Source organism: Xyrauchen texanus, chromosome 17 (assembly GCF_025860055.1).
Source record: "Xyrauchen texanus isolate HMW12.3.18 chromosome 17, RBS_HiC_50CHRs, whole genome shotgun sequence".
NCBI lineage: Eukaryota > Metazoa > Chordata > Actinopteri > Cypriniformes > Catostomidae > Xyrauchen > Xyrauchen texanus.
The window spans coordinates 2,045,431-2,059,879 of NC_068292.1; the positions used below are offsets into that span (position 1 = coordinate 2,045,431).

The 14,449-nt window shown below is 36.5% G+C and overlaps 1 protein-coding gene across 1 annotated transcript in view; it reads right to left on the reverse strand.

The window, feature by feature from the left end:
• Positions 1–1,407: 1,407 nt before the first annotated feature.
• LOC127658097 (ADAMTS-like protein 4) overlaps positions 1,408–14,449 on the reverse strand; it is a 60,360-nt gene continuing 47,318 nt past the window's right edge. The window contains exons 9-17 of the mRNA XM_052147196.1: positions 14,200–14,326; positions 11,226–11,492; positions 8,912–9,041; positions 7,027–7,231; positions 6,668–6,841; positions 6,386–6,565; positions 4,479–4,658; positions 4,249–4,393; positions 1,408–3,738 (exon numbers count right to left, since the gene is read on the reverse strand). Of these exons, the coding sequence (XP_052003156.1) occupies positions 3,608–3,738; positions 4,249–4,393; positions 4,479–4,658; positions 6,386–6,565; positions 6,668–6,841; positions 7,027–7,231; positions 8,912–9,041; positions 11,226–11,492; positions 14,200–14,326 (1,539 nt within the window). The 3' untranslated portion in view covers positions 1,408–3,607. The remainder of the gene's footprint in view (positions 3,739–4,248; positions 4,394–4,478; positions 4,659–6,385; positions 6,566–6,667; positions 6,842–7,026; positions 7,232–8,911; positions 9,042–11,225; positions 11,493–14,199; positions 14,327–14,449) is intronic.

The window sequence follows — 14,449 nt, forward strand, 5'->3', positions numbered from 1 at the left end:
TGCCACTTGGTTTGATATTTTGTTATATGCATTGACATTCATACATTTGTTGTAAGTGTGTTTAGAGTGTCCAAATATCATTTGGGGCCAATTTATATTAATACAATATATGGATATGCATAAACAACTTCTCTTTTAAGAAGTATACGTTGTTGTTTAATTGCATAGTAGAGTAAGTTATTATCAAATATTTTGTCAACACTTCATAAGGTTCTATTTGTTAAGATTGGTCAAAGAAGCAGCTACCACGAATGAACACTGAACGATATCATTTTACAGCATTTATTAATCTTGTTTAATGTTAGTTTATAAAAATACAATGGTTTATTTTTGTTCATAATGTATTCACTTATTACACTTTTTTTTATTATACTGTAAACAGGCACCATCTTTTGGATGAGATGTTAAACTGAGGTTCTGACTCTCTGTGGTCATTAAACATCCTAGAGCACTTCTTGAAAAGAATAGGGGTGTATCCCCGGTGTCCTGGCTAAATTCCCCTCATTGGACCTTATCGATCATGGCTTCCTAATAATCTCCACCATTAATTGGCTGTATCACTCTACTCTCTCCTCTCCACCAATAGCTGGTGTGTGGTGAGTGTACTGGTGCACTATGGCTCCAGGTGGATGCTGCACACTGGTGGTGGTTGAGGAGAGTTCCCTTGTTTACTGTGTAATGCGCTTTGAGTTTAGTCTCAGAAAAGTGCTGCATAAATGTAACGTTCACTCATTCATTCATATTAGAAGAATATATAAGCTCTGTTGGTCCTCACAATGCAAGTGAATAGCAAACAAATATTTCAAGCTCCAAAAAGCACATAAAGGCAGCATAAAAGTAATCCATACTCCAGATGTTTAGTCCATGTCTTCCTTTTTTTACTATAAAATTCCACTTTCACCAGCCCTTCTAATCACTCTCATCTCTTAAGAGTTCTAAAAATGTTTTTGTTAATTCACATTTTATCTTCATATCACCACCTATTGTGCAGGGAGGACAAATTATAGTAAAAAAGGATCTGTTTCTTCTGAAGATATGGATTAGACCACTGGAGTCTTATGGATTACTTTTATATTGCCTTTGTGGGATTTTGGAACTTTAAAATTTGGGTGCATTTTATGGAACTGCAGAGCTGAAATATTCTTCTTAAAATCTTAAGTTGTGTTCTGCAGAAGAAAGAAAGTCACACACATCTGGGATATCATGAGGGCGAGTAAATGATGAGAGAATTTTAATTTTTGGGTGAACTGTTCCTTTAACCAAGGGATTGTATAAATGCTGTAAAGGTATTGTTTATGGTTAACTAACACAGTTAAATCATTTTTACAAACTGTAAAGTGTTACCAATGTTTCTTCAAGCAAATGAATAGAATTAAATGGGATTATCATAGTTTTGACACATTGAAGTTTGGAAGCCAAATGAGATGACAAAAGGGTAGAGACTGGCTTTAGATTTGTTTATTATGTATAATAATTGTGATAAAGTCTGTACACAATGTTTATTTTTTCTTCATAACAAAGCAACATAAATGTATATCATTACATCGACAAATTGATCTTGAATTTCCAAACAGAAACTGATCCATTTCAGAAAAAAATTAATACATTATATTTATTTTATCATGGACAAATCACTATATTTGTTGCTTTATTTAAAAGTATCTTTTTGAATTCTTATAAAGGGTATTTGCTACCTATCTGGATGTATGTGATACTACACATATAAAATATGTACATAATCTCTCAGACACAACTAAACACACGCACACACAAAGTTTAGAGGTTTTTGCAGTGAGTGAGGACTGTCTTTTTTTGGGCCAGATATCCACCCCATCTCTGCCATTATTTATTTTTGTATTCAGTCGCTCATTTGCATAAGAGGTTGTGCTAGCCTAGTGGTTAAAGCTGGAGAATGTATAAGACAAGCAGCTTGATCCAGAAGAACAGTCCTGCCTTGTTTGTTGCATTGGATGAAAAATGATTAAGTATGCTATACTGTTTGCATGTTTATTACTTAAGCAATGAATACAAAGCACAAAAAATGCTGCCCTAAATGCATTCTGCTAATACACAAGCAGGGCGTTTGGTAGTTTATATATTAAAAATAGGGAATGCACAGCAAGAATATCTTACATCTTATAATAACAACAACATTAAAACTGGTAGGGCTTCTAAAAGTTCGATTCAGTAATGGACTTTTACAAATGTACATTGTGGGGAACAAATTAAAACAACAACAAATAAGAAAACATGAAACACTGATTGACTGATGTGGCCTAGTTTAAAGGAACAACAACTGAATCAGACACTGAGAGCTGATCAAAAATAACATCTTTCTCCTCATTATAGAGCAGAAATGACAAATACATGTGAATAAAATGTTGTTTTTCACACCAATTTGAAATAATTTATCCTATCTGATCTTTTGGACCGACAGTGTAATCAATATCCTACTGACATTACTGTGCATCGTGTATGACATCACACACACATCATGTCCCAAATAATAAAAAATACAATAATACTTGAAATCTGATCTGACCGTTCATATTGACACATTTCCAAAAATCACAAAAATGTGGTTTGTAAAAACTGGATTTCTTGTAGCCTGAATAGTCAGACAACAAACAACTGAACAGATTTGAGTTTGTCTGAACAAAGCCAAAGATTTTAGATAGATTTAGACATAATGAGTACATATTGTAGCATTTATGCATTCTGACAAAAGTACTACTATCTGAGGTACGATTTAGGGGTCTGAGACAAGGGAAAATACCGTATTCGAGGGGGAATGGCTGTTTATGTAATTGTACATCATGTGTACAGTGTATTTGTCTCAAACTTGCTGAAACCTTTTGGACTATGTGCACCCTATAGATTTGTTTCTTATGTACACAAAGTGAGAAAAGTCTGTGAGATGCATCCTGCATCCCAGTCAGTTCCTGCATTTAGATTGAATGAAGATCAGTTCATGGCCAAAAGTATGCGTGCACCCAAACACTAATCCTTAATGAGTGTGTTGAACATTTAATATCAAAACCACCAAATATTGCCCGTTCATGGAAAAGTCCATTTTGGATCCTGGTGTCCAGAAACTTTTGACCATGTAGTGAACAGTGATTCTGATTCCAATTATGTCGACTAACTCGCAATTACATGAAACACTTCAGCTAATATCTCTAGGTAAAACCAACTTCTCGAATTGTTCCAATGCAACTGACAAACTCTTCATATAAGTGTCCAGAATATGGACTAGTGACATCAGTGCATTTGTTTGGAGAATATTTAAAGGCACTGGGGTTTATTTGGCATCCTCACTGATAGTATAGGGTACAGTCAGAGTCTTCATCATTGGGGGAAAACTACTGGTGAGCACAGACCTGGAGTCAGTTGTGCCTATAGAGCCCATATAGCATTTAAAAACTTTCACTTTGGGGACCTTATATCAGTTCAATATGTGTTGGCTTTCTCTCCTGGAATTCCAGTTGGACCTGATATAGCCACTGATTGGCTGACTCTTGTGATCGAATCACTGATTGGTTTTAGGTCTGGTTGGACTGAAGGGAATCTCAGTAGGTCCAGAGCAGGTCCTTTAACCTGTGTAGGGTTAATGTCTTTTGGCCCGCTGAGCACTCTGGGTACAGGAAGCACAGCAGGCGGATTTGTAATACGAGTAGACGCAAAGTCGAGCCTGGACGACCATCACACAGTTATGCCGTCTGTCTTTGCAGTTCTCATCTACAAAGAATGAAAGTATAATTATTACCATAGATTCTAATAATACTCATGATAAAAAATGCAAAAATACAAAGGCATGTTGGAAAAATGGATGTTACAGAGATGCATTTACAATGGAAGTGAATGTGGCCAATTTTTTAAAGTTTTAAACTTTTAAGATTTTATAAAAGCACTAGTTATTCATTGTTCTGTTAAAACACATTCATTATGTGAGCTGAAAAGTTGTTTAAAGTCATCGTTTTTACTTTTTGAGGTTTATGGCGATGCATTGCCATGGCAACAATGTTGTAAAATCGTCTATAACTTTACACAGAAAAGATTCACACAGATATTACACACCTGAATTTAATATTTTAACCATCACAGACATTCTTTTTGCAATTCCTACTTAATGTTTAATCTACCACAGTAAAGAAAGGGCTTAGAATGGCGATATACTGAATGCAATAAATTGATCAGCATGATTCATTTGATCAAACCTTTTAAAAATGCATGAACACGCAAACACACCTTCAAATGGACTGCAGGGAATTGTATTACAAGGCTGTTCCAGTGCAGGTTTGGCGTCGGGATCACATGATGTGCTGTGCTGTTTGTCTACTGTGAGACACCGTACCTCTCTTGTCTGCATACCTTCACCACAAGAACGAGAGCACTAAAAAGAGAAAGGAAAAGATAATAATAAGAAGTGAAGATACCGGAGGGTAGTACTGTTGAAGGAGAGATTATGTCATCCTCACCGTGCTCCATTCAGTGATGAACCACCGCGGTCTGCAGGGCTGCAGTTCACACGGCTGCACTGGAGACGGTTTGTCCAGGTGTGAGCACTCACTGGCACTGCTCACTGTAAAATCACTGCCTGTCTTTTTCACACAGATGATGTCTCTGCGCTGGGTGCCGTTCCCACATGCTGCATTGCACTGATGGACAGAGTGAAACACATTTAAAAAACACACAGTCATACACTACTAACCCTTAAAATACTCACAGACAGCATACTATTCTATTTGATTTATTTATTTACTTTATTTTATTCTATATGATGTTGTTCTATTCTACTCCACTTTATTCTAATGCATTCTATTCTACCCTATTTCAGTCTGTTCAATTGATTGTTTTCAAATGTATTCTATTCTATTGTACATTATTCCATTCTGTTTGACTTCTATTTTATTCCACTAATTTAATTCTATTCTGCTCAACTTTATTCTGTGACTTTATTTTGTTCTATTCGACTATTCAATTCTATTCCAATGTTATTGTTTGATTTGACTGTAATCTTCTATTCAACTTTATTTTTTACTATTCAATTTCTATTCTATGTTCTATTCTTTTCTGACTTTATTCAACTGTTTGTATTCTGTTCAACGTTATTAATTTCTATTCCACTATTCAATTTTATTCAATGTTATTCAAAGTTCTATTTTATCCTATCCGACTTTGTCCTATTTTATTAATCTTTGTTATTTCTGACTTTATTCTGTTCAATTCGAAATACTCTACTGTAATTTATTCAACTTTATTCTATTCTATTCCACTATTCAATTATATTCTACTGTATGTTGTTTTATTGTTTTCAGTCTGACTTTGCTCTATTCAACTTTGTTCTTTTTAACTTATTGTTCTGTATTCTATTCAAATTTGTTCTATTCATTATTACTATTTAATGCAATTCTATTGAATGTTTTTTCTGTTCTATTCTCTCTGACTTTGTTCTATTTTATTCAACTTGGATATATTCTACTCTACATATTGTACTATATTCTATTCTATTCAACGTTATTCTATTCTATTCAACTATTCAATGTTGTTTTATTCTATTAAATCTGGCTTTGTTCTATTCTAATCAACTTTCTTCTTTCTGAATTGATTATGTTCTATTCAACTTATTGCACTGTATTCTATTAAAATGTATTCTATTTAATTCAACTATTCAGTTCTATTCTATTCAATGTTGTTTTGTTATATTTCATCTGACTTTGTTCTATTCTGTTTCAACTTTCTTCTATGCAACTTCATTCTGTTCTATTCAAATATTAAATTGCATTCTATTCAATGTTGTTCAATTCTTTACAACTTTGTACAGTTCTAATCAACTTTGTAATTTGTAACTTTACTCTGTTCAATTCTACTCTAATGTATTTGATCCAACTTTATTTTAATTGACTGTTCAATTCTATTCAATGTTTTATTCTATGTAACTTTGTTCTCTTCTATGCAACTTTTTTTTTAAATTCTATTCAATGTTGTTTTATTATATTCAATCTGAATTTGTCCTATTTAACTTTATTGTTTTTTTTTACTTTATTCTGTCCTATTTTACTTGTACTTTATTCTGTTCAGCTTTATTCTATTCTACATTATTGTTCAATTCATTTCTATTCAACTTTGCACTATTCTATTTAATTTTGTTCTTTTTTTACTTTATCCTGTTTTATTCAAATGTTTTGTATTGTTTTGAACTGTACTGTATTTTGTTGTATTGTGTTCTATTCTATTCTATCCTTTTTACTTTACTTTATCCATTCCACTTATTGAATTGTTTCCTATCCTACTCTATTCTGTTCTTATAGAGACCTTAATATCTGTATGTAATCATTTGAAGAGTCAGTCTAAGAATCCCTCAGCCAGTTTGTGTGTATCTCACCTGTACCCAGGGTCCAGTGTACCAGAGATGTGTGGATGTACAGGGTCCCCCGTTACAAGCCTTCATATCAGCCGGTTTCTCCCCCACACACTCTCCTCCTAGATTTTTTTCTCTCCTGCCTCCTCTGGTCAGACACACCACCTCTCTCCTCTGGACACCCGGTCCACATGCCGCAGAGCACTGAGACACAGAGAATAGCCCTCTTTTACGCCACTAAATTAAAAATATCATATTAAATTGAAACAAATGGCAAAGGCTTGAATCTCAGTGACCAGTACTCACAGTGTGTGTCCAATCAGTGAAGTACCAGTTAGTGACACAGGGACCCATGTGACAGTCTTCAGTTCGTTGTGGGAGGAGCCTGTCATTGCACTCCCTGTCATTCACAATGTTACCATGTTTACTGACACAGCGTACACTCCGGGTTCTCTTTCCTACTCCACAATCCACTGAACACTGCAAGGGGAAACAAAAAAACATATTCAGTACCATCTTTACAGTACGTGTAATTAAAATGTACCACTCTTCTATTACAATAAATCAGCGGACACACACATACATACATACATACATACATACATACATACACTAAAGGTGAGCATATGCTGTCACTGTCTCGCTCACACACACAGGTGTCTTACCGCGCTCCAGTTGGTGCTGATCTCCCAGTGGGAGCAGACACGTGGGTGGCAGGGCTGTGTGGCGTTCGGCCGGGTAAGACCTGCACAGCGTTGCGGTTGAACCATCGTAGAACGATTCCCAAAACTTTGTCTGCACTGTATCTGACGCTGCTGCACACCCCAGCCACAGGAAATACTACACTCTGACCATCCTCCTGTCTCCCAGCTACACACACACACACACACACACACACACACACACACACGCACATTAACTGAGATTTAATGATTAAGAGATTAATCATAAATAACAATCCTAAAGGATTAATTTATGCAATGTATTAAAGTGTATGGGCCTATCGTAGTGGAGGAAAAGTAAAAATATGAATTTAATATTTTTTAAGCAGTTAAAAAAAACACAATGTTTAATATGTAGAGTTATCCAAGTCGACCTTTTGAGGAAGGACAACTTATAGATTCTGGTTATGCATTACAGATGGAATTCCTGTGGGCAGAGTTTGCTCCATGTAAAAAGTGATTTGCTGATAGTTATGTCACAAATGCTGTCATGGGAGCAGGAATAGTTCACCCAAAAATTAAATGAAGAATTTACTCACCCTCATGCCATCCCAGATGCAACTTTGATTTCTTCTGAAGAACACAAATTAAGATTTTAAAACAATATTTCAGTTCTGTTGGTTCTCACAATGCAAGTGAATGGTGATCAGCACTTTAAAGCTCTAAACATCACATAAAGCGAGTGTGACGAGGAGGGGGGCGTTGCCGGGCCGTGATAATGCATGTCTGGGGCTGAGTTGACTAATCAGCAGGAGAAAGATAAGACGCCAGTTCAAAAGAGAGAGAGAGAGAGAGACACACACGAAGCTGTTTGTGTGTGCATCTTTGTTTGTTTTGCAGTTTATGTTATGTTTGAATTCAGTTTGTTAGTAAAGTTTTACATTGACTACTCAGCTGGTTCCCGCCTCCTCCTTGCCCATCTTAAGAACCATGTTACATTGGTGCCAAAACCAGGGAGGGAGGAGGGATGCTCTGTTGGAGAGCCCTCGCTGCTGTTGGAGTGTCATGATACCGAGGAAATATGGTGCGGTGGTATTGGAGTGGCTTGCTAGGAGATGGAGGAGCTCACTGCCATCCACTAGGCAGCGGAGGAGACACTGACATCTGCCGGGAGACTTGGAGCTAGGAGCCGAGGTCCAGTGCCATCGCCCGGCGTTGCGGAGGACAGCCGAGGCCACAGCATATGGTAAGCCACTTCTCTCTTTCTCTCATTCTGTCTCTCCTGCTCACTCTCACTCTGCTCAGACAGCATAAAAGTAATCCATACAGCTCCAATGATACAATATGATGGGTGAGAAACAGATCAATATTAAGTCCTTTTTTTTTACTACAAATCTCCACCTTTTACCATCCCAGATCAGTAGGTAGCAATATACACAAAGATTTGCCAAAAAACAAAACAAGTTTTGTTGAGTGAGATTGAAGTGGAGATTTAGGGTAAAAAAGGACTTATCTGTATCTGTAACGTATCTGTTTCTCACCCACACCTATCATATTACTTCAGAAGACATGGATTAAACCACTGGAGTCTTATGGATTAATTTTTAAGCAAATATTACATGATATTTGGAGGTTCAAAGTTTTGTTCACCCTTCACTTACATTGTATGGACATACAGAGCTCAGATATTCTTCTTAAAAAACTTTGTTTGTGTTCTACATAAGAAAGAAAGTCATACACATCTGGAATCGCATGAGGGAGAGTAAATGATGAGAGAATTTTCACCCAAAAATGAAAATTCTCGCATTTTTCCTAAAATATCTTTCATATTTGCTAACAAATACATATACACATACATATGTACATATGCACATACACCATTACTCACAACGGTGGACACGGATGGACGTTGCATGGTTCTTCCTCTGGGGTTGGTTTAGTTGCAGAGTCACACCTTCTCTCATTAACTTCCTGTTCTGTGTCTCTGTTCACACACACAATATCTCTGTACTGAGAGCCTGAACACACAAATACACATATACACACACACATCAACAAATCATATTAATAAAAACACATTTAACATAGGACATACTAGATTTTTATGTGAAAGGAAATGTGAATGGTGTTTCCTGTCCAAAACGTGGTGCAACAACAATGCTATGCTATTCTGAGTGGATGTTAGGGCATTGCTATCAGACACTATTTAGCAAGAGATTGAGCACTTCTATAAAAATGGATGGGAGAAATTGGAACACCAAATATGGTGGGTGCAGAAAAGGAAGTCCCACCTTACAGGTAAAAAAGCCAATCACCCTTTAAGATACAAACATCGTCTGTAAGTTAAGTAGATTGTAGCTTGACCAGCCTGAAAAATAGCATTTTAAGCATGATCTGAGCCAAAGAAGCGCAATTTATGATACTATTGCTGTCTTATTTTACTGATTTGAAACACGCTCTTTGATTGCAATCTGGACCAACCGTTTTGGAGATTTCTGTATTTCCCCATTCAAGTAAAGGAGCTGTACTAATAGAAAATAGCTGCCCGGGAGTGATCCAAAGATGGCCGCCGAGTGACCTAACTTGTTTTGAAAGAGACTTTGTTACTGTGCAATTGTTAAGGTGTTCTGTGTGGTTGCTAGCCTAGGGCATTGTTATGTGCTTGCTTACTGGTCCATGATAATTAGTAACACTTGCTAAGAGTCAACAGACATAGGTTGCAACAATCTGTAGCACTTTATATTCACCACAAGGGGGTGGCAGAGCGCAAATACTCAACAGTCATATCTGATTAATCAAAAACAGAAACAAGCAGGCTGTTGGACACACACTCCCTCAAACACATACACAATGCTACAGAGAAACTCCCTAAAAGTTTGGCACATGTACACCCTGTTCCACAGCGCTCTCCTCTTGGCTTTCTTCAATGTCAGTAGGCAATGGGTTCATGTTCTCTGACTTATTCCAGCTCTTATATTGAACATAAACAAAACATTAAGTCTCTTTGCCCACTCTAGATCACAGTTTGAAAGCAGAAGTGTGTGGTGTAAACTAGGAATGGGTCACAATCAATGTTGGGTAAATTATTTAAAAAGTAATGACTTTAAAGACCTTACTGATTACTTTATCAAAAGAGTAGTCACATTACTAGTTAATTTGAAGTTACTTTCTAAAACACTTTTCATTCAAGTTAAAAAAAATTCTGCTCAAAAAATTTGAGCCGTTGTTGTCACGAATAAGTGCTAGAAGAAGATGTAATCACTGCTAAATAACAGGAGACAAAGTTCACATCAAGAGAACGTGTGTGAGGAGGTCATGAGATACCTGTAATTGTATAACTGGAGTCTGAAGGACTATAAAGACATCTTTATGTGTCAAAACTCCTGAAGTGAAATAGTCTCTCATGGCCGTTGTAGCGTGTATGCGGCAATCGCCGTTGTATGTGCACACTGCCATATAAAGTATACTTTGACAGGCAGGCATTCGACTGTACGCAGATGCTGAGCATTTGCGTCAAAGTCAAAGTATACTTCGGTCTTTAGTGTCATAAAATGAGTGTTTTTAAGACATGTGTCAAGTTAAACATCATCAAATAATATAACTTTTCAAATGGGTGTTGACCCCCTGCGTTTTGTTCCATTCCGCTGCACTCCATCTAGCTGAGCACAAGACCATATCTTATGTAAATGCCCCCTAAGTTTAGAAACCTACTTTATGCAAGTAGGCAAATGCGAATCCTTGTCCAATGCATTGCATGCACAAGCTCCCATTGAACACACAGAATGTGCTCTCTTGCACTGGTGGTCCCAAAGTTGGATAAAGGATGCAATAGCACTCCTTGAGGCAATGGTGAGAATGCAATGCATACTTGTGTTGTGTAATGAACTGTGGTCCAACAAATTTCGGAACATAATGACGCATCCATTTGAGCTTGCTTGGCTAGAAGCGTGCGCATTCATGTTGAATATGTTTCATGCCTTTGAAATGTGTCCAATCTGGGTCAGGCAAACCCAAAAAACTAGTCTAATTAAACAGAGCTTCTTTAAGGCAGATTTGCTGACTAGTCCTGCAAGCGACCCACCGACTCGTCGATTTCGAAAATCTGTAGTTTTGCACATCCCTCGTGTTAATTGGTGTAAAAATCTTTGTATTTCAACTGTGAGTAAAACACAATTACATACACAGCTACGGTGAACTCTGACCTTTGCCACAGGAAGCAGTGCATTCAGTGAGCGGCCCTCTGCGCCACACGAACGGTGGCTGATTATCCAATGGAAGGTCTGTGCGTGGAGGGATCCGAGCGTTACGATTGGGTCCTGCACCCTGTGGGCGGGGCCTCTCTGCTGGCCATCGATCAGATGAGGAGGAAGATGAGGAGGAAGAGGAAGGGAATGAAAATGAAGGAGAGGCATCAGAAGACGACACAGGGGGAGGAACAATGGGGTTTTCAATGGGAACTGAGAGAGCACCTGAAACAGAGAGAAACTTGATGAGTCAGAAGCTCTGTTTCAAAACCTTGTCTTCCATTTGTTCCATGACATAGTTTTGTTGGCATTATTAATATTCTAAAATGTGGAAAATAGTAATAATAAAGAATGAGTAGGGTTGTCAACAGATGGCAGGGCAGCTCGTTTTGGAACAGAGCTAATATCCAACTTGTGCTTTTTTCCTCATCTCGCACACACACACACTCTCACTCTGACCCCATTCTTGAAAAATGTCTGTTTAACATCGTCCTCTGTTCCCCTCACTACACACACACAATCACAAGCCCATTTTCCATTATTAATCTTGAAAAGGTTGCAGTGATGGCCAATGGTTTTTGAGAGAAATAAGTGAAGCGTGCATGAGTGAAGGATATCTGAACTGCAGTTTCACTAGAAGACTTTCACAATGATCTATCATGCTACTACAGCCTTTTTTCTAGATTTAATCACCTGTATGATATGAATTATAGATATCAACCATTCATTTTTGACTAGATAATATGCTAATTCTTGACATCAGAAATGTAATTACTAAAATGTGAAAATCTGTAATCCCATTTGCAATAGTAAAAATTATAATTCTTGGTCATACACCAAAATACCAAATCAAATCTGATATCTGATATCAAATCTGGAATTTCAAATAGTGTAAGACACAATTCTTGATCAGTAATTGCATTTTCTTTAGTAGTATTTCACAATTCAATGATTTTATTCCTGTTCAAAATGCAATTACAGATAGATATGCACTTCATACTAGTCAAAGTGATTATTTTTTAATATACAAATCTTACATTGTTACTAGTGCAAATGTCCATTCTTAGTAAAATTCCAATTTTTTATATCAGCAATTTGGTTTTCACTAGTGTTAATGTTAATTTTTGATATCAATTATGTTATTGTGACTAGTAAGAAAAATAGTTTAAAATTTAAGTAGATTAAAATTTGTAATCACGATTAATTTCATAATTGTTCCTAGTTAATCGTGATTAATCTCATTTTCCAAACTCCACAGAATAAAGACAGAAATTCACTCAAATTGCACCAATTCGAGTAACATTAAACATTTCCCAAAGTCTAAGTGGGATGTTGACTGATTGAAAAAACAAATATTCATTGCGATGCGCATAAAACCCTCATTTAATATTAATCAGTCTGCAGGCTGTATTTTCATGATATATATCAGGGCATCAAGCTCCATGTTGAACTCCATATGAAAAGCGTGTCTTTTTCTGCTTTTAGCAGTGGTGTCACTTCCAGTTTAAAGATAATTCATCCGAACTGTCCGGTCAACAGGGAAATAAAATAGCTGCACAGAGGGCTTGTAAGAAATGCTGACTTAAAAAAGATGCGTGAAGGACTTCAGTGAAGTCTTGCGAAGTCCCTTCAGCATTAGTTTTCTAAGAGGTTGTTTCTCCAGCACTTGATCATTGGCACAGACTCACTGTTGTGTGTTTGTTTTTGAGTGTGTATACGAGTGTAATGTCCCCACTAAACATCGCAAAGGCTCCACCCTCTAACAGTGTTTAAAACACACACAGAGCTGAATAAAATATCAGAATCGAATGTAAAAGCGGTACATGCCTTTATCATGATTAAGAAAAATGAACGCGTTAAACATTGAAAATGAATCGAATTTACTAATTAAATCTCCAACTTATTGGTACCTGAAATACCAAATCTAACATGTTGGATATTGGACATTGGTAAAACCCACTGCAAATAAACCTGTATTTGTCATTTAAATATGTATTTGCACGTTTTTTTCTACTTTTTATAGTTGGTTGTAACTTTTTATTTTTCAGCGCTAACAATTCTTCTATTATATGTAACTCTTGCTAAGAGTCGGATGAAAAAATATTATACAGTTTAACCTATTGCCCTGTTGACTTTACAGTTAACAATACATCAAATATAATATATAAATATAAAAACTACATTTTTCATGTTTTTGCTCTAACTACTATATTTCAGGAGACTCCCAATGCTTTTATCCTCTCTGTTTTGCATCAAAAACGAGTATTTATCTCACTCTCCGACCACATAATACACTTTTTGACAGCCCTAATGTTAATTGAATGCAATTAATAACTTACGATGTACACACCTCATGTCACACGCATGTCAATGACATGACAGAAAACTAGTGGTCAAGTGTGGTTCCTACATCCATATCAGCTGAACTCACACAATAAGGTTCCATTTGTTAACATTAATTAACAACATAAGTTAACATGAACAAACCATGAACAATATTTATTAAGCATTTATTAATCTTAGTTAATGTTAATTTCAATATATACATTTTTAAAATCAAAAGTTTCATTTGTTAACATTAGTTAATGCACTAACATGAACTAACATTGAACAACTGTATTTTTATTAACTAACATTAACAAATATTAATAAAAGCTGTTAACAATATATCATTGTTAAGAGTTTGTTCATGATACCTAATGCATTAACTAATGTTCACCCAAAATTCAGTTGTAAACAAGACGATTGAAGGGAGTCACTTTAAATATATAATGTGGTGTGACTCTTGTTTCTAACTGAACTGTGTGTGAACAGAACTGTATTTGGCACCCTAAAACAGGACTGACCGCCTGCTGCTGTGTCAGTGTAGTCAGAGAGAGAGCGAGAGAGACATTAAGATGATGTGTGAGTGGAAGAATGTAGAAAAACTCACTGATTTCTCGGAGCGCCGCCCGTCCCCTCTCCCTCTCTCTCTGTAACTCTCTCTCTTCGTCTCTCTTTTTCTCCACTGGGATGTAATATTCATAGTCTATGCCTGGATTCTGCCTGTGGAAAATAATCTACAATGAGAAAGAGAGAGCGAAAACAGGTTAGTAAACCCGACCACATGGTTAAAGTCGCACTCCACGACCACATTCCATTTAGTATCAGCCATATATCACCGAGGCACAGGAAAAACACAC